The sequence below is a fragment of the Cebus imitator genome, unplaced genomic scaffold (genome assembly GCF_001604975.1).
Source record: "Cebus imitator isolate Cc_AM_T3 unplaced genomic scaffold, Cebus_imitator-1.0 Scaffold78, whole genome shotgun sequence".
NCBI classification, from domain to species: domain Eukaryota; kingdom Metazoa; phylum Chordata; class Mammalia; order Primates; family Cebidae; genus Cebus; species Cebus imitator.
In genome coordinates this window covers 1328387-1355286 of record NW_016107393.1, presented here as the reverse complement: position 1 = coordinate 1355286, position 26900 = coordinate 1328387, and the positions used below count along the sequence as shown (strand labels likewise).

General features: G+C 36.2%; 2 protein-coding genes across 2 annotated transcripts in view; one reads left to right on the top strand and one right to left on the bottom strand.

Moving 5' to 3' along the window:
• RBM45 (RNA binding motif protein 45) overlaps nucleotides 1–26900 on the bottom strand; it is a 474379-nt gene that overhangs the window by 260772 nt on the left and 186707 nt on the right. The gene's annotated exons all lie outside the window — the stretch shown is intronic.
• PDE11A (phosphodiesterase 11A) overlaps nucleotides 1–26900 on the top strand; it is a 398839-nt gene that overhangs the window by 202354 nt on the left and 169585 nt on the right. Inside the window, exons 7-9 of the mRNA XM_017532656.2 lie at nucleotides 12289–12364; nucleotides 14784–14851; nucleotides 15788–15880. Of these exons, the coding sequence (XP_017388145.1) occupies nucleotides 12289–12364; nucleotides 14784–14851; nucleotides 15788–15880 (237 nt within the window). The remainder of the gene's footprint in view (nucleotides 1–12288; nucleotides 12365–14783; nucleotides 14852–15787; nucleotides 15881–26900) is intronic.

Below are 26900 nucleotides of genomic sequence, written 5' to 3'. Positions count from 1 at the left end.
TATTAACTCACATGATCACAAGGTCCTACAATAGGCTGTCTGCAAGCTGAGGACAAGCAAGACAGTCCAAGTCCCAAAGCTGAAGAACTTGCAGTCCAATGTTTGAGGGCAGGAAGCAACGAGCATGAGAGAAAGATGTAGGCTGGGAGGCTAAGCCAGTCTGACCTTTTCATGTTTTTTCTGCCTGCTTTACATTCTAGCTGTGCTGGTAGCTGATTAGATAGTGGCCACCCAGATTAAGGGTGTGTTTGCCTTTCCCAGACCACTGACTCAAATGTTAATCTCCTTTGGCAACACCTTCACAGACATACCCAGGATCAATATTTTGCATCCTTCAATCCAATCAAGTTGATACTCAGTATTAACCATCCCACTACTGATCACTAGTTTCAGGGTTTTTCTATCTATGGGGAGATTGCCTTTCCTTGGCACTGGTTGTAGCCAATTATTATTTTAGAGACGGTTTAACAACCACCTGACCTGGTCACCTGACATTCATGGAGGCGGAGTGGGGTGGGGCTCTCCTGCCCTGCTCCTTACTAGCTACCTACTGTAATACCTGTACTGCCCAAGCCTATGCAACCCACCAATTCTTACAGTGTATAGCTAAAGCCAGTTACACTTGTATATTTCAAACAGAACCCTGGTGACTACATTTAAAATCCCTGTATCAGTTAAAGTAATAGATACCCTACAAAATTTCTGTGGTTTAATACAGTATATGTTTAGTTTTTGTTCATGTTAAGCCCAAATGTGTTTTCCTGACGAGTGTCGGTGGGATAGGGAGGTGTTCCATATCATGTCAATGAAATATTTCAGCAAAAACTTATGAATGACTTGCCCTATAAACCGTATTGTGAATTCTTCAGATTGATAACTGCTGGTGCCGACCCCAATACATCCACTTGTGTGCATTTGATAGTTTCTTCTTCAATTTGGACTAGCATAGGAAGCTTGTCAGTTTGGGAATTTATGACGCCAGTGGCTATTTTCTGTTAGTAAGAGATAATTTACTCTATCAAGCTTTGCTTTAGGCGTACAGTTGTATAAAGGGAAACTAGATTTCCAACTTTTATGTCTTTCATATCTTGATATAATTCATGGAAGTCCTTAGAAACTCTGCCCAAAAATATGCAGCAAGAGAATGATCCTTATTTTGGAAACCTCAGTTTTGAAACTGTCGGTGTTCCTTTTGATAGAAGCTACAAAGGGATGTCTTTAATGTGATGTAAACACCATCCCAACTGCTGTCAGCTGCCTGCTGAGAGGGCTATGGGCCAAGTAATCATAGTTGTTTACCTGCTGGATGTTCTCTTAGTGATTGTCTTAAATATTTAATGGAGTTCCCTCCTTGTGGTGAACAGGGCAGACTTAGCAGGCAAGCCATAGTGATTACTTGCCTTCTGAATGCCTGTTTGAGTTGACTGTCAAAAGTGGCACTTGCTGGGCTTGATAGTATGCATTGTTTTAAAGCCAAACTCTTTGGCTTATGGGTAGAAAAATTATGACAAAAGATTATGTAAGATTTCACAGAACCAGAGCTAAGTTTCTGAGCTTTGAATTCTGCGACCTTATGAAAATCGCTGTTTATTCTGTTACAACATTCTGTGAAAAGAATGTAAGACAGAAAAGACCTATTCAATATAATATTATATTTGTAGTAGTACAAGGAACCCTCATGTTCGTGGGTCATCTGTTCACTGGTTTTGTAGTTTTATCAGTCATCTGCTCCATGGGAACAGGGTATCCATGTCTGTTTCTAAAGACATTGTCAGGATTATTATGTATATTAATTTTCTATTGCAGCAAAACAGGTCACTACCAACTCAGCACTTAAGACAACACCCAATTATTATTATTATTGTTTTTGTGGATGGAGTCTCGCTATGTCATCCAGGTTGGAGTGTAGTAGCACATTCTCGGCTCACTGCAACCTCTGCCTCCTGGGTTAAAGCGATTGTTCTGCCCCAGTCTCCTGAATAATTGAGATTACAGGCTTGTAACACCATGCCCAGCTAATTTTTTGTATTTTTAACAGAGACAGGGTTTCACCATGTTGGCCACGCTGGTCTTGAACTCCTGACCTCAAGTGATCTGGCTGCCTCGGCTTCCCAAAGTGCTAAGGTTACAGGCGCGAGCCACTGCGCCCAACCCAAACAACACCTGATTATTATCTCACAGTTTCTGTGGGTCAGAAGTCTGGGCATGGCATTGCTGGGTTCTCTGCTCAGGGTCTCACAAGGCTGAAATTAAGGGGTTGGTCCTGTGGAATTCTTATTTGGATCGTGGTGTTCTTTTTAAAGCTCATTCAGGTTGTTGAGAGAATTGAGTTCCTTGTAGTTGTAGATTGAGGCTCTCATTTTTCTGCTGGCCATGGCCCAGGGTTTATCTCAGCTTCCAGAGATTGCCCTTGAGTCCTAGCATGGGGCCCCCTCATCACATGGCAACTTACTTCTTCAAAGCCAGTGGGAGAATTTCATGCCAGTTGGCTGTGACAGAAGCTTACATAATATTCAGAGTGGCTTATATAATCTCAGGAGTGATTATTTCATCGTCTTTGCCATGTAATGTAACATCACCAGGGAAGTGACTGTCCTATCATATTCACAGGCCCAGTCCACACTCAAGGGAAGAGATTATTCAAGATATGTAGAAGGCTGGAGTTGGGGGTGGTGGCAGGTGGGATTCTTAGAGGCCATCTTCGAATTTTGCCTATCATACCCTAATAAAGACTAAAATTTAGTCCATGCAAAATGCCTATCCCATGAAGCAATCTATATATCCTGATATTTTTAAATGTCTACAAGAAAAACGTAAACCACAGAGAAGTATGTTTAAAATAATGTATACAAGTACGTATAAAATAATAGATGTGGTTGTATATATATATAAACAGTATACGCATATTTTTAATAGAAACTTTAAGCTTAACATGTCTAAAGCACAGATTAGTCTCCTTCCCCCCAAGCCTGCCCCTCTATATGTTTCCATGTCTTTATTGAGGCCACATGATCCTACATGATGCTTATGTCAAAAAAGTTAGGCATGATTCTCCCTGTCTCTCATGTCGAACATGAATTCATCAGGAAGTTCAATTGCGTAATTTATCCAGAATCTGACCACTTCTTACTACTAACTGCTACCACCGAGATCCAAGCTACCGTCATCCCTGGACTAATTCATGTACAAATCCTCTTAAACTGCCCCTCTTCTTTCACTTTTTCCCTCTATACTCTTTTCTCAACACAATAGTTAGAGCCATTAAATTTTAAGTTATATTACAACTCTGCTCACACAGTCTTCCGTATCTCCTTATTTCACTGAAGTAAAAGCCAAATTCGCAATTCTCTCAGATATCTACAATGCCATACGCCATCTGGCACCCTATCATCCACCTCCATCCCTTACTCATACTGTGCAAGCCACACTAGTCTCCTTATTCCTACAACATGCCGCTCACACGCCGACCTCAGGGAATTTGCACTGGCTACTCTCTCAGCTGAAATGCTCTTCCCCCAAGAGCTGTATGGCTCATATCTTCTCCTCTTTAAGACCATTGTTCAAATGTTACCTGGCAGGTGAGTCCTGATACTCTTGGTAGTCCTTACCCCTCTTATCATGCTCTTTTTCTTTTTCCAGTCATCTTAGCATCTTCTAACATACAATTTATTCATTTATTTTCGTATTGCTTACCATCTCTCTTCTATCACTAAAATGTAAGCCCTATGAAGGTGAGGATTTTGTTGTTTTTTTCCACTGATATATCCCCAATGTCTAGAACAATGTTTAGTACATAATAACATTCTTGTTGAATATTGTTCAATGTTGTTGAATATATTATCTATGTGTAATTTATGAATATGCTTTATGTCATGAAATATATATTGACATATGAACTTACTACATATTTATAGGAAAAGGTGAGGAAGGACTTGTACCAACCTGTTAATGGTTGCTATTTCTAAAGATGGCAGAATTAGAGCTTTTGATTTTATTTTTGCTTTAAATTTTTCATGTGTTCATATTATTTTTATAATCATGAAAAATTTTAAAGATGTTCTAAAATCTTAGACTCTCTCTATATTATATGAAATTATGTTGTACCAAGTTGTTGTGAGTTCTCTTAAAGTTATAAACAATTATCTAAAACCATGATTGAAATGATACAAGATCTAAACAAGTCAACTTGTCTTGCTGTATCTTTGGGGAATTCAGATAGATTATTTTCTGTTCACCTTTGCCTTTGTTTCTTGGGATTTATTCCAACTAGGAGCTTTGTCTGAGACTGTCCCAATAGCATGTACAAAAACTGCATTTGCAAATGACCTGCTCTTGTATTAGGTGACTTCTTGGAATGTGTACTCTATTTACAAATATCTTCACCATTACAATCATTCTGTCTTTGCTTTCAACTGGCATTGTGCCTCTGAATTCAACTTTCTGTCATTAGTTGCACTCTAGTATATCATCTATGACACTTTCTGCCCTTCTTATTAGATTCAGAGAACACATTAAAACAAATACACTAAAGCAAAACAAGTCATTATTTAGTCAGTCTAAGGTATTATGTTGTATTGTTTAATTTAGCATTTCCTTACATTTGTATAGTTTTGGAGAGAATATTCAGAGCCATTACATGCAACATTTGCTTTTTGCCTGCAATAAAAATGAACACTTGGACTCAACATGTAAATAGTAAAGGTTCATTCAGCAAAGGGAATGTGAGAAATTAACTAAAAAGTGGGTAGGCCTTATGCATGGATGGATTTTGTGGTCCATTTATTTGTTAAAAATTCAGGAGAGGTGGGAAACCCATTGGCACCTAGATCTCCTCTGCCATGGAAGGCCAATGCCCAGAGTTATACAGTTAACACTAAGATGGTGTTATCTGAACTCTGTAGCTCTTCAGTCCCATGCAGTTCTTCCATGTAAAGTTTCTCCTGATTTTTTTTAAGCATATTATAGACATCTCAGTAGTACTTACCCTTGTCATGTAGCACTTAAGGATATTGGGGCTCCAGGCTCAGATTCTCTGACTTAGAGCATTAAAGCCCATTTTGCCTGTCAGATCTTTGTGGTGGAGCACACCTGCACTCCCATTCAGTGGCTACTGATGGCTAGCCTGGCAGGACAAGTCATTCTCTATTTTCTGTAACACCTGCTGATCTATCAATTATGCTTCTGTTACAAAGAGAAATGTGCAAAATTGAAAACATTAAGAGACAAAGCTCTGTGTATCAGCTGAAATGGCTTTGCTCTTGCCAAGCTTTTCTGTTTCTGTTACTTAGTGTGAACCAGTTTGAGAACCTTTCCTGAGAAGAAGGGTAGATTGGACAGTGGACATAAGAATTACAGATGAGCAGGAGGAGAATGAAGGTTAAGGGTTAGGGGGATTACTAAGACTTAAATAAAATATGGAATGGGGTAGCAGTACGTAGTGAAAACAAATACAAGTCCCACAGTTCTAAGAATCCAACATACTTTGCTTCATGGGCAGTGGAGAAAATACTGCAGCTCCAAGCACAATCATCTATTTTATTAGGAATTTAAGGAATTATGTACAGGCCCTATTCTACAAACCACTAGGATTGATCCTAGGTGCAGGTAAGGAAGGCCAAACTCAATTCTCTCTCTATTATTTCATGAAAATCAAGGGACTGACTTGGAACATTGGCTCCCTCAGCTTGTCCTGTTACTAGAATTTCTCACCAATAGATTATTGCTTTAGATTATTGTTAAAGTTGTACATATCTTTCTAGGGAAAGGAAATACACTAAACATTAATAAATGGTATCATATTATCACCAATTTATTTAAACTATTCTTTGACCACCTTTGCAAGGCTGAAAAATGTAACAAGTTCATGTTGATGGCTCTGAGAGCCGAACCATCTTTAATTAGATCCATTAATTGGAAAGGCCCCATGAGGACAGAAACTAGGTAACATTTTTAAGTAGACATGTATTTAATTGGAAAGAACTAAGCACTCCCAGAAATATATTTACTTTAACTGTTGCCTTCGAGAAAGGCTGCTTTGTCTCATGTGGCCTAACTTTTGAGACTCTAATGATGTGAATGTTAAACCAAGAATGACCAAGCTGGCACCCTGTGGAACAATAGAGCAGATATTTTTTGGCAGGTATTCCTTTCAATATTAGTAATACTTGTATCTGTAAAACTCCTTACAAATTTTGAAACCCTTTCACACACAAAATTTCATAAAACAACTTGGAAAACAAGAAAAAGCACAAAGATGGCAATCAGCAGTGAGGTCAAAATATGGAGATAACCAATGTTACCATTTTGGTGTTCAGGAGATAAATATTAATGATAAAATTGAGGCATTGAAGCTTTGGGTGACTTTGTTGGGATGCTGTGACTGATGGGCATTTTTGAGCTCCATTGACTGATTTGATGTGGTGAGTTGGGGTTATCTGGTGAACAAGAATGATTCTTTCCTTCATACTTGCTTATTACTCTTTCTCCCTGTTTGGAATTTATTCTTTAGACATCTTGTGCTTCTTTAATCTCGCTTCTCCTTTTCCTCCAGCCCTACAGAGGATAAAATGGACTCCTGAACCTTGTCTTTTCTTATGGTTACATGAACTAACCTGGATTAGCACAGTTTTCCAGAAACAATAGCTGCTGCCACAAATAGCCAATTAAGGAGTTGCATTAATGATTTTACAATGGAAAAATGCACTCTCCTCACACTCTGCCATCCTCCCTTGTTCTCTTCTTCCACCTAGTTGGGCTCATCAAGCATGTGTATCATCACCATTCCTTGGCCTCACCTCCTTCCTCAACCACAGTGGAAACACTTTAAAGACACCCTCTGCATTCTCTGATGCTTCCTCTCTCCTCTTGTGCTCAGCCCACACAAGACTCCGGCTCTGAATAGATGTAGCTCTGCCTTCTTAGTGTGACCTTCCTCTCCTCCAGGACTAACCACTTGACTTTTATTCCTGATCACATCCTTTCTTCCCTTGACCATTTTTGCCTTCAATTATCCTACTATGTTGCTAAATTCAGTAAGCCACTTTCAGTGCTCTTTAGACTATTCTATAGCATTGGACACTGTTGTTCCCCCTTAGTTCTACTTAGAAAATAACTTCTTCCCTTATGGACAAATTATCTATGTTTATTATCTAAAATCTACAAACTAGGAACAATAATTTTAAAATTCTCATAGGCAAGAAATTCAGATGAGATTGAGTGCATTCAGCATGGTATGACGGTAGACAGCCAAGAAATTCAAAGGAAACTATTATGGTCATAATTTTTCCGGGATTCTTCAATGTATATGATATACTTTTGTATAACCACAGGCATGTACACTATTATCATTTAATACATTAAATATTTTCCATATGAGTAACTATTCTTCTATAGCATGATTTCAATTAGATGCATAATATTCTGTTGTAGGAATGTGCTATGATTTACTTAACCAACTCCCTCCAGTTGAATATTCGTGTTATTCTAATACATCAGTAAGATAAATAATGCTATGGTTCACAGTTTTACATGTAAAGTTTTGGGCATAGCTTTGATAATTACCACAGGATAAATTCCTACATATGAAATTGATAGGCCAAAGAGTATGTGTTTATACTTTTTAGGCTCTGGATACACATCAATGAACCTATTTCCAGGAAGGTTGTAGAAATCTATTCACACATTACAGATGCAGTAAAGCCTTTGGGTTAAAAGCATGAGCTTTGGAGTTCTTGTCCATCCCTGTCACTGATGTCACCTTTTTCTTCTAGCAATAAATATTATGTTCCCCAAAGTTCAATTTTTAGTCTTTTTGTAGGACAAATTTTTTCTTGGTGATTTTACTCATGAAATTAACACAGATAACTGATGACTCCAAGATTAGTATCTCCAGCCCCTCTCCCTTGTAAGGTGTGTCCATTGGGAATCTGTATTATTTTCCTCAAATTTCCTGTGTTCCCCACTTCAAGGAGCTCTTCCACCTTTATGCAAACCGGAAACCTCATTGTTATCCTCCACGGGGATGGGAGAGTGTGTACTCCCACTTTCCCAGAATAAAAAACTCTTTTGGAGAACTGTAATGCTTTAAAAGTGATGGGTAAACAACATTCTCTTTTATTTAACTGGTGAACAGCCTAAAGGTTTTTTTCTCACCACCAGCTTCTAAATTATCTTTCTTACTGCATGTTCCTTTTTCTTCCTGCTCATTGTGATCTGTCCCTCAGCTGCCCAACTTTTGTAGGAGAGGTTAGACAGGGGCTACTGTTGTCCCAGAGCTGACGGAGACAAATGTGTTTACTACTCGATGCTGCCTCAGACCCAGTGGTTGGCACAATGCTGTGTGACCCTCCCTCAGCAAAACAAAGCAGACCCAACCATGCTAGTGCTGCCGTGGGTAGCCTAAGTCTATAGATTATACCTCTGAAACCTCTCTAAAATTGACTTTCTTCTCTTCATGCTTGCTGGTATTGCCTTAATTCAGATTTTATCACTGGGGAGAGGAAGAAAACCTGTTTTTTTTTTTTTTTTTGGAAGTTAACTTTGATGGACGTGTGTTTGCCTTTGGCTGTGTTCCTTTGAGTCAGCCTCTGCCATCCAAGGCAGTTAATCTCTATAAGTCTCATCTGATAAGAGAGGATGATAACAGTACCTGCTTCATGGGGTGGTTGTAAAAAGTATAAAATAATGCATTAAAAAGTGCTGAGCAGAGTGCCAGACACAGAGTGAATATCCAACAAATGTGCACTTATCATCATCACTGTTGTCTTTGAAGATTCACTGTAAAGGGTCTTAAGCTGTTCCTGATTTCTCTGAACAGAGTCAGTTGTTGTCTTTCCAATAGTGTTTGAACTTCCTCTACTTGGACACTGATTTTATCTCAATATTGCTATCTTTCCTAGACTGTGAGTACCTCAAGCGTAATGACTATGTGAATTCTTTTTTCTATCCTCAATACTAAGCAATGTGTCTGGTGTATAGGAGGTGGTAAATAAATATTTTTTGGAAGAGTACACTGGATGAATGATTTATGCTTATGTTTTTGGTTTTGCATCTGGAATTGTCAAATATCAGTCAATATAATTCACTCTACTGACAAACTAAAAAAGAAAAAATCACATAATCTAAAATTACATGGTAAAATGTGTAACAATTAAAGGATAAGATGATGTGATCATGTGGCAAGAAAATCCAAAACACTTTAAAGGTAAGACATTAAAGTTAATAATTGAATGTAGCAAGATTGATGGATACAAATTAAATATTAAAACGTCAATTTTATTTTTATGTACCAATTACAAGCATTAGAAAATAAAATATTAACATTATTTGCAATATCATTAAGTTTTTAAACATCAAGATACATATATAACAAATTACGTGTAAAAATGCTGCATGGAAAAACTACCAAACTTTGCTAAGAGAAATTTTAAGAGCCTTAAATAACTTAAGGGATATTTATGGATTGAAAGACTCAGTTTTTTAAAGGTGTCAATTCTCCCCCAAATTGATAGATTCAAAAAGTACCAATAAAAATCCCAGGAATGTATGTGTATGTGTATAAACTGTAAATTGATTCTAAAATTGGTATGGAAATGCCAGAGGCCAAAAATAGTAAAGGCAATCTTGAAGAAGGACAAAGTTGGAGGATTTGCACTACCAGATACTGAGCCTTATTATACAACCATATTATTTAAGGCCGTATGGTATTGGCATAAGGAAAGATACCTAGATCAATGGAATAGAATCGAGAGTTCAGAAACAGATCCAAATAGATATGAACAGTTGATTAATGAAAACGATGGCACTGTAGAGTGATGGGGAGAGGTATTGCTTTTTCACTCAAAACAGTGGTGGATCAATTGAATATGCTTTTCAAAAAAAATTTTGACTCCTAGCTCATATTATACATGAAAATCATTTTCAGTTGGATTGTAAGTTTAAATGTGGAAGTTAAAACAATAAGGATTCTAGGTAAAGAACAGAAGAATATCTTCATGAGGTTGGGATATGGAAAGATTTCTTGAATAAGACCAAAAAATTACTAACCACAAATTTAAAAATTGAAATATTTGACTAAATCATATTAGTGACCTCTGAATCAAAAGACACTATTAGCAGAGTGGGAAAACAAGTCATAGAATAAGAAAAGTATTTGTCATACATATACACGGCAAAGGGCTCTTATCCAGAATATAGAAGAAACTTTTACAAGCCAGTTTTAGAAAGTCAGACAACCCAACTGGAAAAAATGCCAAAGTTCTGAACAGGCACTTCATAAAAAAGAATAGAAGTAGATGATAAGTATATGAAAAGTTTCTCAACTTCATTAATCATAAGTAAGAAAATCATAAATTTATTGGCCAAATTTGGACACTTTAGGGAATGAAAGGCATATTATTAATAATTATGTCAAGAAAACAGACTTAAACCAGGATTTATGGTCACCCTAGTCGTCAGAGATAATCAGATTTCTTTCACAAGGCGATACAACCACATATCTATCAGAATTGTCAATTTTTTAAAAAAACCCTGACAACATCAAATGTTGGTGATGATGTAAATTAACTGGAACTCTCATACACTTCTGGTTAGAAGGTAAATTGGTACAACTACTTTGCAAAACTTTAAAAATATATCAATTGAAGCTGAACATGTGAATAACTCAGCAATTCTATTATAGGTATATGCCTATCCAAAATGCATATGTGCACTAAGTATGTACAAGAATTTTGATAATTGCATTATGTGTAATTGCTACAAACTGGAGTAACCCAGTGTTTATCAAGCATAGAATGAATTAACAGTATTATATTCATATAGTGGGATATCATGCTGCCATGAAAATGACCAAAATGAATGCATCTCAAAAACATAATATGCAAAAGAAGCCAGACACAGAAGAACACACATTTAGCGATTCATTTTGTATAAAGTTAAGAGTGAGCAAACTGATGTATGGTGTTAGAAGGCCGTATAGTGGTTGTCTTTTGGGAAGAGGGAAGGGGCATGGAGGTGACTTCTGGGGTGGTGATAATATTCTATTTCTTTTTTTTTTCTTCTTTTTTATTTATTTTTATTTATTTATTTATTTTATTGCATTTTAGGTTTTGGGGTACATGTGAAGAACATGCAAGATTGTTGCATAGGTACACACGTGGCAGTGTGATTTTCTGCCTTCCTCCCCTCACCTATTTCTTGATCCTGATGGTAGTTGCATAGGTCTATTCATTTTGTAAAAAATCCATTAAGCTGTGTACTTATAATTTTTGGGCCTTTCTACATGCATGTTAATCTTCAAAAAACATTGAAAAATAAAAACTAACATATTGGCGCAATGAATAGAAGGTATCTAGAAAATTAACATATCAAAGAGAAATGTCAAAAAGAAAGACATCCAAATATAAGATTTAGGTGTGTAAATTAACTTTTAGTTTCAAGTGTTTAAAATATGTCACTTTTACCTTCAACAAAGAATAGCTTAAAATGTCTTTTTATCTCAATATCCGTGATCCAAAATCTTGATATCTTCTTGTTTTCTCCTATTGTATTGGAACAGTAGATTGACCTTTCTCACTGAAAATCAAGGTCATGTTAACTCACTAAGACCCTTTCACTCTTAGCAGTTTCTAACAATTCAAATATCGACCATTGTTTTTAATCTTAAGTGGAGTTTGTTACTCAATGTTTGATATTGATAATTATACCTCTGCGTTTTAAATCTGTCACCTCCTGATATCTTTTGGGGAACAGAAGGAAGATCTTCAAGCCTCTACATTTATCTTACCTTTTTTGTATATAGATTTGATAACATATGTAATAATTTAGTAACAGTAAAAATATACAGTGTTAAAAGTAAATGTAAATATGACAGCATTATAAGCACAAACTTTTTTTACTAACAAGTGTGCTCAAAGATAAATATTGATCACTGGTTTAATTAAAGTGCTTTAAATAGAGAAGAAACAGTTGTTGGAATTCTTGTCTGCTGGTGTGGTCTTGATTAAGCCAATTTCATGTCCAATTCTCTATGGCTACAGGGATTGGAGGAGGTCATGTTGGTTTGGGATTTTTTTGGTTGATTCATATTTGGCTTGGATTTGATTTCTGTAGTATGTTCATTGCGATGAAGGAGGCAGGTGAGTGAGTTTATGCATTACAAAATTAGGTTACAATGTATAAAATAACTTTTTGAAAGTTATTTTTGAGTATCTGTTATAAAGAATGGTAAAATGTAAATCAGAAATGAATAGTTAATATTTAATTTTAATTAACTTCTTTCTCGTTTTCTAGGCGGACCACATATCTGGTTTTCACATAAGATCTGTTCTCTGTGTCCCTATTTGGAATAGCAACCACCAAATAATTGGTAAGAAATTACCTAAATAATTAAACTTCTTGAATAAAGAAACAGAAATTTGCTTTAAAATACTCCCATATCTTTTGTCTCACACTCTTGTATAATCTCGTAAGTGCAAACTCCTAAAGAATCAACATTAACCACAACTTGAACAAATAATTACTAAGTTGAAAGAACCAATAAATTTTAAAGTTGAAGAAAATCTGAGTTATCAACCAATAGAACTCTTTTACTTCACCTTGTGGAAGTAGCAGCAGAGAGAGAGAGGATAAAATAATTAAAGAGAGAGAGAGAGAAATGACTTCAAGAAAACCACAAAGTTATTAGAAGGTCAAGATTAAAACTCAGGCTTCCTAACTTCTAGTACAGACTTTCTTACTATGTCAATGTGTTTATACCTGTGCTTTTATACATGGTGTAAAGGCAAAGGAATAAAGAACACTATCTATTGGTCATATACTGAGCATGCATCTTTCTGCCTGGGCAGTTCTCAAATAGGCCAGATTTTCCCATAACAAAGGAATCGTGGGTGAAAAACAGCTTCCAATTTTTACTTCCTCCATTCCCCTTTCTTTATCCTCAAAAAACTCAACCAGGAAAGCATCAAAGTCAAGAAAGAAGCCCCAACAAGAATTCATGGTTGAAATAGAGAAGTCATGAAGGATGGAGTAATTAGTTGAAATTATTGAAACAGAATTAAAATATGACTTTTTTTTCTAAGAGACATAAGAACACTAATTCATTTGGTAACTAATGCATCTGTTTGCCTTTCTCTGCTTCCCCCTAAAATTGCCTGTTAAAGTCTAAAACACTGCTGCTTATTAAAGGATTTAATATTCTGTGAGTGTTGTCAAGATCTGAATTCTGAGATAATTTTTTTCATCAGCTTAATCTGCATAAAAATATTGGTACATTATTGAAGATGAAGAATATTCTAAGATTTGGGATCTAAGCTTCTAGTACAAAGAACTAAACCACATCATGCACAGTTTTAAATAAATTTATGTTTAAAGAGAAAGTTTATAAGAAACACCATGTGTTATCTGTTGATATTCCATGGCAATCTCACAGTCCTACATTTCAATCCTAATAGTAAGCATCCATTATTACTTCAGAATTAGAACCATAGTTTGCCTGGTTACATGCTAATAGTTTTGTGTTTCATTATATATACATACATATATATGTATGTATATATAACATATATATGTATATTACACAATATATATATAATATATATTATATATAATATATATATAATATATATTATATATAATATAAATATAATATATATAATATATATATATATATAATATATATATATATAATCTTCTAGCATAGGGTGACTTACCTCCCTGGTGGGAAGTTGGGTGTTTTTAAAAATACAAGCATATTTTAGAATTATAGCTGGAGTTTTTTTTTCTGTGCTAAATGAGGTTAAAGGCTAATGATTTTCAAGATAGTTGATTTTTCTTGTTAAACTTGTGTGTTTTGAAAGTCATGCCCTCAGACATCTGGTATAATGCTAAAAGTGAACATTGGAAATAGTAACCACTCATAAATTAAGTTTTTAGAATCACGTACCCCATTGGTAGCAGGCAACAGAACTAACCTTGCTTTGAGAGTTAACTGTATTAATCAACTTTTATTGTTTGTAGTAATTCCTAACATTTCTTGAATATTTACACTGAGTGAAGCAATATGCTAAATGCTTTACAAACATTCTAACATTTTCTCATTTAATTGTCATAACCCTCTTAGATAGTTAACATTTTAATCTCCATTTTACAGATGAGGAAATTGAGTGCTAAAAAAGCTAGGTAACATCCCCAAGGTCACACACCTGATGGTGGAGTTAAAATTTGAACCCAGACCATCTAAGTCCAAAGCTTTTGTTCTTAGTCACAATGCCATACTGCCCCTCTCAAGTATTGTGCTTCAGAAAATGAAATGTATATATATATATACACATTTATATATTCAGTTGAAATATATATAACTGAATACACACACATATTCAGCTACATATATACTAAGTTGTATATATAACTGTGTGTGTATATATATTCTCATATATATATATATATATATATACACACACACACAAATACATATGTATATGCATATATATATATATACACAAACATACATATAAATATAGGGGGGATATATTCGAGTTACTGTAACTAGTCATCTAGAATCAGATTAATGCCAAACTCTACTGAGATCTAGTCTAAATAAATCAGCCTTGAAGATAGACTGCACACCTCAGATTTATTCTCATGAAATTGGCAGGCACTTGAGAGACCAGAGTTTAAACTGAGTGTAGTTCCCTAAAGGAGGCATAGAGTTAGCTGTGGGTTATTTTATTAGAGAAGCACAATGTCCAGTACTAAAAATGACCACATAATTCACTCTTTTCCCACAGGAGTGGCTCAAGTGTTAAATAGACTTGATGGGAAACCTTTTGATGATGCAGATCAACGACTTTTTGAGGTAAGAAAATAAATGTATAAACCGAGGTTTATACGGAGTCATCAATAGTCTCCTGGTTGAGGCTTGCCCAAATTTGAAAAGACAAATAATTAGTCAATTATTATTATACTTAAATGGAGGACAGAATTTACAGGAAGATTTAAGGAATGTATAAATGCTTAAGTGAGATTTGATCCTATTTTTTTACAAATTGGATTATTTTGTAACCATCCATTATTTTTATCCTAACTTTATTAAAGAATTTCCCTCTTTTCCCCAAAGTGTTATTGTTTTATTCTTGTGTTGCTTATGTGTGTTCAGAGTCATGAAACCCTAAGCCAGCTCTGCCAGGTGTACCGCCCTCACTTTTCTCTTGTTTATGCGCTTCCGTGCATTCACTCCAGGCTCTCTAAATGAAGAGGTTAGCCTTGAATGGGCTTCCTCATAGACTGGGCCGGTAGCCAACATGAAAACTCATCATTATCTTTCTCTACTCAAGAATACCTCATAGCTTCTTTATTAATGGTTCTAACTCAATCCTCCTTCCCCTTAACACTTACCCTATGGTTACATTAACTTAGCTTTTTACCAAAATATTGTATAGCCTAGCAACTAAAAGAGGTTGCTTTGGTTAAATAGAATGGATTTACTAAAATCAGTCCACAGCCTAAATAAATTAAGAACCCATTTAAACAGACTATAAGTATGTTTAAACATATGAAGTAGATTCCCTATAATGACATTAAATTCATAATTTTTTCTCATGTGCAGTGTGAGCTATAAAGTTGTTATATAATAATAGTAATTAAGAATTTTTATATGCTTATTTCCCCAAGGCCTACCTCTGTGTACAATAAGATTGTATTTCAGACCCATCCCTGGTGACTCCCCACTTTCATATTAGATTTTACCAGTGAGTTGCCACAACGTTTAATTAGCAGGTTTGTACTTTCCTAGGCATTTGTCATCTTTTGTGGACTTGGCATCAACAACACAATTATGTATGATCAAGTGAAGAAATCCTGGGCCAAGCAATCTGTGGCTCTTGATGTAAGTACAGTATTTATGTCAGGTTTGTATGCTGCTAGCTCTAATTTATGAGGGAAAAATTTCCCTGGTTGTAGGGCTCAAATTTTACATGTCTCAAATTTTAATTATCTATTTATTGGTCCTTAATCATTTTAGGTCGTGGGTTTACATTTCATGAAGTCTAGAAAAACAATGTTGCATATTATTTCAAGAGTTCACAGATACCCCGAAGCCTATTCATATATGTCCTATATTTAGATATAGATTTTTATAATTATATTTATTAAATAGTGATAATCCAAAGATAATTCAGCAGGATTTAAAATTTATTTTAAACTTAGATTCAAAGATATCTATATATTCTATAAAGTTACAACTTTTTTTATCATAGGAGAAAACTTCACTATAAGAATATATGACCTAGGTGGGGAAAGCTGCTCCTGTCATTATCTGACTCTCTTTCTCCCTCCCTCCCCCAACACATGTCCCATCAAGAACATTGACCTGTTCCCATGTCTGCACATGTGTCCTCTCAGACCCATTAAGTTCTAAAAGAGCAGTTCTAATCTCCCCCGAATCTCAGATGCTTGTTTTGACCCAAGACTTATTTTTCCTTCTAGCTTCTGCTCTGTGGATTTTTTTTTTTTTTCCTTTTTTTGAGATGGAGTCTTGTTCTGTTGCTCAGGCTGGAGTGCAGTAGTGTGATCTCAGCTCACCGCAACCCCTGCCTCCCGGGTTGAAGCGATTCTCCTGCCTCAGCCTTCCAAGTAGCTGGGATTACAGGCACCCGCCACCATGCCCAGCTGATTTTTATATTTTTAGTAGAGATAGGGTTTCACGATGTTGGCCAGGCTGGTCTCAAACTCCTGACCTCAGGTTATCTGTCCCCCTCGGCCTCCCAAAGTGCTAGGATTGTAGGTATGAGCCACCACATCCAGCCTGCTCTGTAGATTTGACCAAAGGTTTTCTTTATATCTATGAAATGCTTATTAAGTAGGCAAGATAAAATGTCAGTGCCAAGATAAAAGTACATAGAAGAGTGATATGATACATAGGAAATCTTCAAAATATTCTGTGTGTTAAGCCAGATGTAAAAAGTAGGCAAATCGATGTTACCTGTGCTACTCTGATTTGAGATGTAAAAGATATAAAATTATAGTTATCTATCTATATGCTTTTAGTTTTCTGGGTAAATTATGAATTCTAGAAGCACAGGGATTTTTATTTGCAATGCCTAGCAGGGTGCTTAGCACAAAGAAGGGATTTATTGAATAATTTTTGAATGAAGGGTGGGAGGGAAAAAAGGAGGAAGGAAAGAATCAAGGTAAGGGTGCTTTTTGTTCTTCTGAGATAGCCCTGCTTTGTTTATATGTAATATTTTTTACAGTAAGGACTAAAAACAGTATCTATAGGATAAATCAATAAATGGGTGAACTGTAAACATGCAACCAACTGATAAGAATCATTAGTAGAGCATTAAGGTCTGTGTGCAGAACTATTTTTAACTCCTGGATCTGTCACCTGCCTCATTTGTGAGAATTAAATGAGATGAGGCATGTGAAGATGTTAATAAGCATTCAATAAAATCATAGAAATGACACTGTTATTATTTGTAGTAGTATATTTATTACTGAGAAATCACCATGGATTGGGGAGAAATAGCAAAATACAGGAAATTAGAACAGCAAATGTTGAGTCATGTCTCCTTCACCATCATCAAATTCTGATCTCCACAGTGTTGCTTCACCCATTGTTGTTTAGTACCTGTAGCTATGAAAAGAAAGGCACACCATACACTAGTTCCGTCTAAATCCTACTTCATTATGTCACAGTATAATTAACACACAAAGAGGGAACGTCTTACGTATACCTATATTCTCACTCCTCACCTACCTCTGGCACATCGTCATCCTCTTGAAAAGGAGCTAGAATAACTGGGTTGCAGCATGAATGGCCATTTACCCCCAGATGGGAAGATTCAGTAAAAGGCACCACTCTCACTGGCACTACTCCTGCTCCAATGAGCCACAGTTACCATTATCTAGAAAACACTCACGTACCCTAGAATTTCTAGCCTCAGTCTCCTTACCCATGAATTGGTTATTTCAGTTCATAGTGAACACTTCTTGTTTATGTAACTCAGATCTCTCTGTCCTTAGGCACAAAAGTTATTACCAACTCTGCCAAATCTCCAGCCCAACTCTTAGACTTGTGACAATCTTAAACTTTCAAGAAGTTGACTTATAGGTGATGACTTGTATGTTCCACATGCTTTATTTTGTGCCAGTGTCGAAAGTGGCATTCCCAGTCAGAATTATGGTGTTACCATCTTGCTCTCACCCCTTCCACTGTCAGCCAACTCCCACCCCACTGAGTACAAAATTCTTGACACTAGTGATCAGGTGGCGTCTACCGCACTCCCTGGCTTAGGAATCTACATGCAAGTGTATCTGTAAGGATTTCTTACCCTGAGGACTTTATAAAGACAAAAAAATCATTTTTTGAGAACTACTAAACCCAAATTCAGGAATGAGATTTACAATATTATAATACACATTAACTTCTAAATAAATATATATATTTTATGTATTTATAAATATTATGCATGAATATGTGTAAGCATAATATTTTTGTAAATATTTATATTAAAAATATGTCTTTATAACCTGCTTAGTCCCATAAAAGATTTGAGCTACTTTATAAGACTATAAATGATCCAGCAAAAATGTTTTAAAGTAAAATGGTAATAACAGAGCTGAGAGAGGGAGAGAGCCAGGAGGAACAGAACCAAATGCCATGTTACCCTCTATCATTCCTATCTCTTCTTTCCGAGATTCTGGGCTAGCCCTTTCCCCTTTTCCACTGTGGCTAAGAAGATTCTTCACTCAGGAGTGGCCAGGTTCCTCTTCTCCTTGTGTTGTTTCATTTTTCCTTATTCTCTTCCATTTTTGTCTTGCTTGACCTTGACCCCAAAATAGCTGTGTCTAAATGTAGCTCTTTCAATCCCATAACCTTATTGCAATGTGTCTTTTTTTTCTTTTTTTTCAGTTAGCAACAAGAGTGGAGGGAAATAATCCATTCCACAGTACCCAATAACAAAAACCACCCTAGAATCCTTCCTTAGAAAGGGAGCACACATAGCTCATGGCCTAGAGAGTTAATGGGAATACATGTCTTGCTGTGTGTTCATGAGACTCAAGAGACAGAACCACACTGTTCTCTTCTGTCTTTTAAAAATCCTATTCCCAAAGCATTTTTAACAAAATTACTTTCGTTTGTGGTACATCGTCTGAAAGTAATATTCTCCACATAAATTATCTGGAAAGACTAATAATCCCCACAAATGGGGCAGAGTATAGTCCCTAAAACACTCAGAGCTCACTAGAAGTACACTTAAAAAATAAAAAGATAGGGCTTTAACTTTATTTTTTCTCCCAAACAGCCATTGATTTCCATATATTTATTTAATACTGGGTACTTTTCCTGATGATTTGGTTACCAGGAGGTGCAGGAATCCTCAGTTCTTGTCTTGCATGGGAGAAGAATTTAGCCAAGAGGCCAATTAGTAACGTAAGCAAAAGATTTATTGAAAGCAAATAAAGATTACAGAGTTGATTGAACTAAGGACATTCCAGGAGAGGAGCAGGCTGGTCTAGCTGGAGAAACAGGAGTAGTAGCAGCAAGGGCTGGGTAGAAGCAGAGACGGTGCATGCTGAAAGATGAGGCAGAGTAGACTGTTCAAGAGGGAAAAAGCCAGCTGCAGCCCTGGGAGTTCTGCATTGTGGTTATTATGGCACTGTTTCTTCAAGTTTCTGCTTCTGCCTCAAGTCTCCACCTTTGTCTTTGCCTAGTTCCCACTTCTGCCTTAAGTCCCCACCTTTTCCCCCACCTAGTTTCCACCCCAAATTTGTGGGATTCTCCCCTACGGTTAGTTCACATGTATATACTGGCCAGTGTTGAATATGAATTCTACATACTCCTGCATTACTCATTATCACCACCTGAGCAAGGTTGGAAAGTGGTTAAATCTGTACTTATTGCACCTGTGTATCTCTTAGGTGCAACAAGTGCAAACATTTCTCCTTTTTCCCTCTTTCCCCTAATGTAGCTAGCTACATTCTGATGGGTTAATTGCAGTGTGAGTGATTACTGGCAGTCTTAAGGGGTGTCTGTTTCTGCATAGGTATTTCTCTTCCTCTCTGTTCATAGCTAGGATGCGTGTTTTGGGTGGTCCCTGGGGTATGAGATTTTTCCAAACCTCCCTTTTCTCAGGGGAGTCCCCCTCCTGCTCATATCTAGCTTATCTGCCTACTCAAACAATATGCAATACCACATTAAATTATATAAATTCTTATATATATTCAAGTATATTTCTTTACATGTTACTTTGTTCCATTGATCTGCCTGTTTCTAAACCAGAACTTCATTGCTTTAAGTATACTTTTAATGCAGATCTTGCTTTGTGTCAGTATCCCCTGCAGAAGGAGGTTGCTGACTTTATCCATGCAAAAGGCAGTGTAGGGAGAAGATTTGGTGTTGATTTTAGTGTTAGCCTGAGCAGTTAATTAGGCTTGATTCCTGATTCAGTAGCTATCGACCTTGGGCAAGCTACTTAATCTCTCAATCTCTTTTTTTTCATATGTCAAATGGGTATAAGAAGCCTGTTTCCCCACAAATATATACACCTACCATGTGCCTACAGAAATTAAACATTAAAAAAATTACTCCTGTTTTAACAGTTACAAAAAAAATGCAGGATAAGTGTTTAGAAAGAGTGTTTAGTTATAATTTGTTCTTAATAAAAATTAGCTGTTATTATCAACCAGTGCACTTGCAGTCCTTAATCTTCATTGAGTTTTGTCTACTTAGCCCAAGATTTCCTGTAAGACTATTCTGATTGGGGAGTTATAATTTTTCCTTTTGCCTGTTTTATCAGGAAAATCACTTCCTGCTTAAAGTCAGAGCTGAAAACAGATTGCCTGTTTCCTAGTTCTTTGATACATGCTGTTTAGTCACACCACTGATCATCCTAGAAGCACTGCAGGTGCAGCTGCTCCAGGGCACTACTGCTTGCTCAATGCAGGCCCATTGCCTGTAGCTTGTGTTACTATATATGCACCTGCAGAAAAGTCTAGGTCATAGAAATATAAAATTTACCATGTCAGAAACAGAACAGGTCTTAAAAAGCTAGACATCTCCAAGGACAAAGCTTCCCCAAAAGACTTGTCATGCAAGGCAGTCCCTTCCTTGTCACATACTGGCAACTTCAACTCATTTCAGTCATAATCTACACATGGTGAGAAACAGAAATGTAAACATACAAAACATTTTCTACTGTTCTGGCCTTTAAAAATTGGAGTGACTAATACATTATCCAGATTTTTTTTAACAATTGAATTATCAACTCAATTATTTTGATAACTGTTTTTAATTTTTCATAATTTAATTATATAATTCTATTGTTAAAATCCTTTGTCCTAAATATATAAAATTAATACTCTAAGGCTCTTAGAGAGCAGAAATGCTCTTAAAGCTGAATAACGGAACAAAGAGAGGAATTTACTATCATTTTTAATCACTTTAATTTTATTATTCTGATTTCCATTCTACATGACCAAGAGCTTCAGAAGAGCTATACCAGTGTATGTTCACATTTTCTGACAGTAGAAATTCTTAGGTAAAAGGTGGAACCTTTTTCTAAAAGCCACAATACAGATAAAATACAATACAGATGTAGATGTAGATGTAGATGTAGAATATTACTTCCTCATTTTGAACATCAGGAATTGTCCTTTTGGGTCTTTCATAGTTACTGCAAATGAAGCCTCACCTAATACTGATGAGAAATTTTCCAGAAAATATAAGTCTGTATGCTAAGGGACACTGCATACAGCTTTAGAATCAGAAGAGGGAGAAATGAGGGTCAAAGAGAGAATGACAAAAAGGCATATGCAATCAGGATCCAAGCCCCATTTGTTCTTCCTCCCCAAAGCCTCTCCCATCTATTTCCACCTTTCCAATTGCCAAAAGAACCATCCTATTTAAAGGCTCCATTACCTCTGCACTGGGCAATTGCAATAGCCTTCTACTTGTTCTTCCTAAAACATATTTTAGATTTCATCACTCACCCAATCATAGACCTTAAATTACTCCCCCATACCTTTTAGAGTACAAATGTCCTGGCCTTTAAGGCCCTCAGAAATCTCATAACAAACTACTTTCCTACCCCTGGTTCTCATTTCTCGTCTCAGAGTGTTATATGCTACTTACAAATCCAGTGACTTCATAGTCTGAAGATCAGCTACCTGTTTCTCTGCCATTTCCACTCTCCTTCACTTTTGTCTTTCTCTGTTCCAATTATGCCATATCCACTCAAAATTTTCCAATCAGTCAAAGCACGATGTAAATGTAATTCCCTCTATAAACCACCCAATCCCAAAGTTTTTTTGTTCCTCTGTTTGCCCTATATTGTTGTTAATTATGAGTCTGTATGTTTACCTCTGCTAAAACATACTTGCCTTGAAGTGTGTGATCATGTCTTATCTAGCGTTTATTCCTTTCAGTATTCTATATACAATTGGTACTCAATAAAAGTATATTGAATAAATATATTATTTATTCAAATAATTATTTTTTCTGCCATGGCAACATTGTGGAATGGAAAAGCTTGGCCTATTTTGGGAGAACTACTTAGTGGCAGCCTTGCTGACCACAGACTGGCATAACATCACCTCTGTATTCCCTTCCTCCTTCATAAGCTATGGGCACAGATGCAGAGTTGCTTTCATTTGGGGAGGATGTTAGATCTCTTCCTATATACTGTCTTCCATGGGATATATCTTTAGATGAGGATGAAGAAGCCAATCTAACTTCCTGAAGGTAAGGGAGGAGAGAAGTCTAAGCAGTGATTCCTTTATCAGGAGTCTTCTAATCTCCAAGGAGAGATTTTTCTCTCATTGGGTGAAAGATTAGACTCAGAGGCTACAAGTAGAATGCCACTTCATTCTTTCTCACTTCTCTTCCTTTAAACTTACTCTGTTGAATCAATCATCCCTATTTCTGGTATAAACTCTCTAGTACGATTCCACCGCTTCTTTGGCACACACAGGTGTTAAATTGTCTTTGAGCGTCTTCCCTTCCCCTCATTTAGAAGCCTGTAGTTGGGAGAGAGTCATAGTCATAGCTTCTTTACTCTTCCTCACTTCATCTCATCTCCCAACTCAGATACAGGACTCAAGAGGCAGCTAGGATGAAAGGGCGAAATTTTATGATTTCTTAACCTGATTTCAGGGCCATCTGTGTCAGACACCAACATTTTCTTTTTGTAATAAGCCGCTTTCATAAATTCTTCAGAGAACTATCTGGCTGGGAATCTCCTGTCAGCGATTACTCGTGGTTTTGCCTCTCCTGACTGGCAGCTTATTATCCATTCTCATTCCTGGCTTCCAGTGGCCCATCCTGACCCCTCCCTCTGTGAAGGTCAGCTCACTTCTCTAGGCAGTCCTCTTGGTGAAGATTATTTTTTTTTGTTGTTTTTTTTTTTACTAGTAGTAAAATAAACACATGAAATTTATCATTTTAACCATTTTTAAGTGTATAGTACTAAGTACATTCACATTGTTATACAACCATCACCACTATCCATCTACAAACTTTTTCATCTTCCCAAATTGAAACTCTGTACCCATGAGACACTAAATCCCCATTCCCTCTCCTCAGCCTGTGGCAACCACCATTCTACTTTTGTCTATGAATTTGACTACTGTAGCTGCCTCATTTGAATAGAATCATGCAATATTTGTCTTTTTGTGACTGGCTTATTTCCCTTGGCATGTATTCCACGTTCATTAACGTTGTAACATGTGTAAGAATTTCCCTCATTTTTAAGGCTGAATAATATTCCATTGTAATTATATACCACATTTTGTTTTTCCATTCATACATTAGGGAATAGTTGGGTTGCTTCCATGGGCTGATTATTTTTCAAGGGTCTTTTTGGGTCAGGGGAAAACTCACTCAATTTAATGAGTCTTTCCTTATTAAATTGTACAAACACAGGTCCCCTCAATGTAGCACTCTCTTCCTTCTGTCCACTAACCTTTAGAATTTTTAGGCATGAGTCAGCTACCAGTGTCTGCTACTACGTCACATCTTGGGGAATACATAACAGGTTCTCCAAGTAGTTCTGTAGAAAGAAGCTTTAAGAAACCCTAGCTAAGAAATCTTCCATATAAGACTCGCTCATAAACTGTTACCTTTTTCTTACACAATGCAGAGATGAACAATGAGCAGCTCATCTTGGAGGAGGCAGAGTTAGTTTGGGGCATTTTCTTTCCAAGTCCTGCACAGATAACCTAAATGGCTTAGCACCTACCTTTAGAATGTAGTACCTGCTGTTCTAAGTTATAAATTCAGAAAGAGTTCTACTTACCCATCCTTTTATCTACCAAAATAATTTTTTCAGATCAAGTTACTGTCAGACAATGATCTAGTGATTGTCCAGATAATAAATATCTACTCATGTTAATTTACAGTACAAGGAATACCAAGCTGACAATTAGAAAGCTAAATGTAGCACACCAGTAGACATAGAATTGTTCTTATTTGTAAATCCTTCTTTACTGAAAACATGTTAGATTAGGTAAACATTTCTTTCACCATTGCCTACAAATTAGAGCCTTCAAGATTCTCCACTATTGACATCAATCTCTCACTCCATCCCTCCATGAAAAAACCTAGGTTTATTTGCATTTCTCAAATATGTCTTTAAATTTTCATTCTGAAACTTTTCTCCATTTCCTTAGAGTATTTTCTAATAAACCTCAAATTTCACCTATTTCATTAGTGTTTTCTCACCTACCCCAATAGATGTGATTGTTTCTTACTTTTAATCTCTTTATAAAAGGGCTATTGTAACATAAAAACTCTGTTATTTTAGTTAAACTTCATATATAAATATTTTACAAAGACTAGTAAAAATAGTAGTAATCATTTAGATATTTGGTATGAGGATAAAGATTAGTCAGATAGTGTTCTGAGGATTCTTGTATATTCAGTATAACCTGTATGCAATATTTGTCTTACTTGTTCTTTTAAAAATGCTTTTGCTGGCCGGGCGTGGTGGCTCACGCCTGTAATCCCAGCACTTTGGGAGGCCAAGACAGATGGATGACCTGAGGTTGGGAGTTCAAGACCAGCCTGACCAACATGGAGAAACTCTGTCTCTACTAAAAATACAAAATTAGCCAGGCGTGGTGGCACATGCCTGTAATCCCAGCTACTTGGGAGGCTGAGGCAAGAGAATCACTTGAACCCAGAAGGCAGAGGTTGCAGTGAGCCAAGATAGTGCCATTGTACTCCAGCCTGGGAAACAAGAGCAAAATTCCATCTCAAAAAAAAACAGAAGAATCTTTTTGCCAGGTACAGTGGCTCATGCCTACAGTCTCAGCACTTTGGTAGGCCAAGGTGGGTGGATCACTTGAGCCCAAGGGTTCAAGACCAGCCTGGGCAACATGGCGAAGCACCATCTCTATAAAATACAAAAGTTAACCAGGTATGGTGGCATGAACTTGTAGTCCTAACTACTTGGGAGGTTCAGGTGGGAGGATTGCTTGCGCCCAGGAGTTCAAGGCTGCAGTGAGCCGTGATCATGCCACTGTACTCGAGCCTGGGTGACAGAGCAAGGCCCTGTGTAAAAAAAAATAATAATAACAAAAATAAAAATGTTTTTAAATTATAATAACAATGAAATTGTTATAGAAAATGTAAAAGTATTTAGAAGAAATCAAAATCAGTGGTAACTTATTGCTTAAAGCTAACTACCTTATCATTTGGATTGACAATTTTTTCTTTCTTTCAGCCCTTTTAAGATACCACTGTCTTTTGGCTTCCATTGTTACTAGTGAAAATTCTGCCATCATTTTTGTTGTTTTCTTAAACGTAATGTTTTTGTTCCTTACTGTTTTTAACATTTCCTTTTAGATCTTCATTTTTCAGTCATTTGACTATGATGTACATAAATGTGTTTTACTTTATGTTTCTTCTGCTTGGGGTTCACTGAGTTTCCTGGATCTAAGAGTTGATAACTTTCATTGATTTCAGAAAATACTTGGCTAATATCTTTTCAAATACCTATTTTTCCTATTCTCTCTCTCTTTCTGGACGCAGCTGCATATATGTTGAATCAAATGTTATTGGCCCACAATTCTCTGACACTCTGACATTTTTCACTTTTATAAATTTTGACTTGGTACCTTTTTAAGGTTTCATTTCTCTGCAGACACCAACTATTATTAATTATATCTACGTTTTCTTCTATAAATATTTCTATATATTCTAAAATTTCTTCTGTACTTTTTTTTTTTTTTTTTTTTTTTTTTTTTTTTTTTTTTTTTTTTTTTTTTTTTTTTTTTTTTTTTTTTTTTTTTTTTTTTTTTTTTTTTTGAGATGGAGTTTCACTCATGTTACCCAGGCTGGAGTGCAATGGCGCGATCTCGGCTCACTGCAACCTCTGCCTCCTGGGTTTAGGAAATTCTCCTGCCTCAGCCTCCTGAGTAGCTGGGATTACAGGCACGCGCCACCATGCCCAGCTAATTTTTTGTACTTTTAGTAGAGACGGGGTTTCACCATGTTGACCAGGATGGTCTCGATCTCTTGACCTCGTGATCCACCCGCCTTGGCCTCCCAAAGTTCTGGGATTACAGGCTTGAGCCACCACGCCCGGCCTTCTGTACGTTTTTAACATATAATTCTTTATAATTGTGATTTTGGATTCCTGGTCTTTAATTCTAACATCTGTAAGTCTGCCTGTACTGATTGTTTCTTCTCTTGATTATAGGTCTCATTTTTCTACTTCTTTGTATGTATTAATAAGTATTTATTGCATACTAAACATCTTATATAGAAGGACAAAAGTAAATAATATTTGTACTAGATTTGTTTAAACTAAATAAAATTTTTTGTTTTGTTCTATTCCTTATAGAGAGAATATGTGATTTTTTTAAAAAAACATCAGACATATAGAATGAGAGGATGATCATAA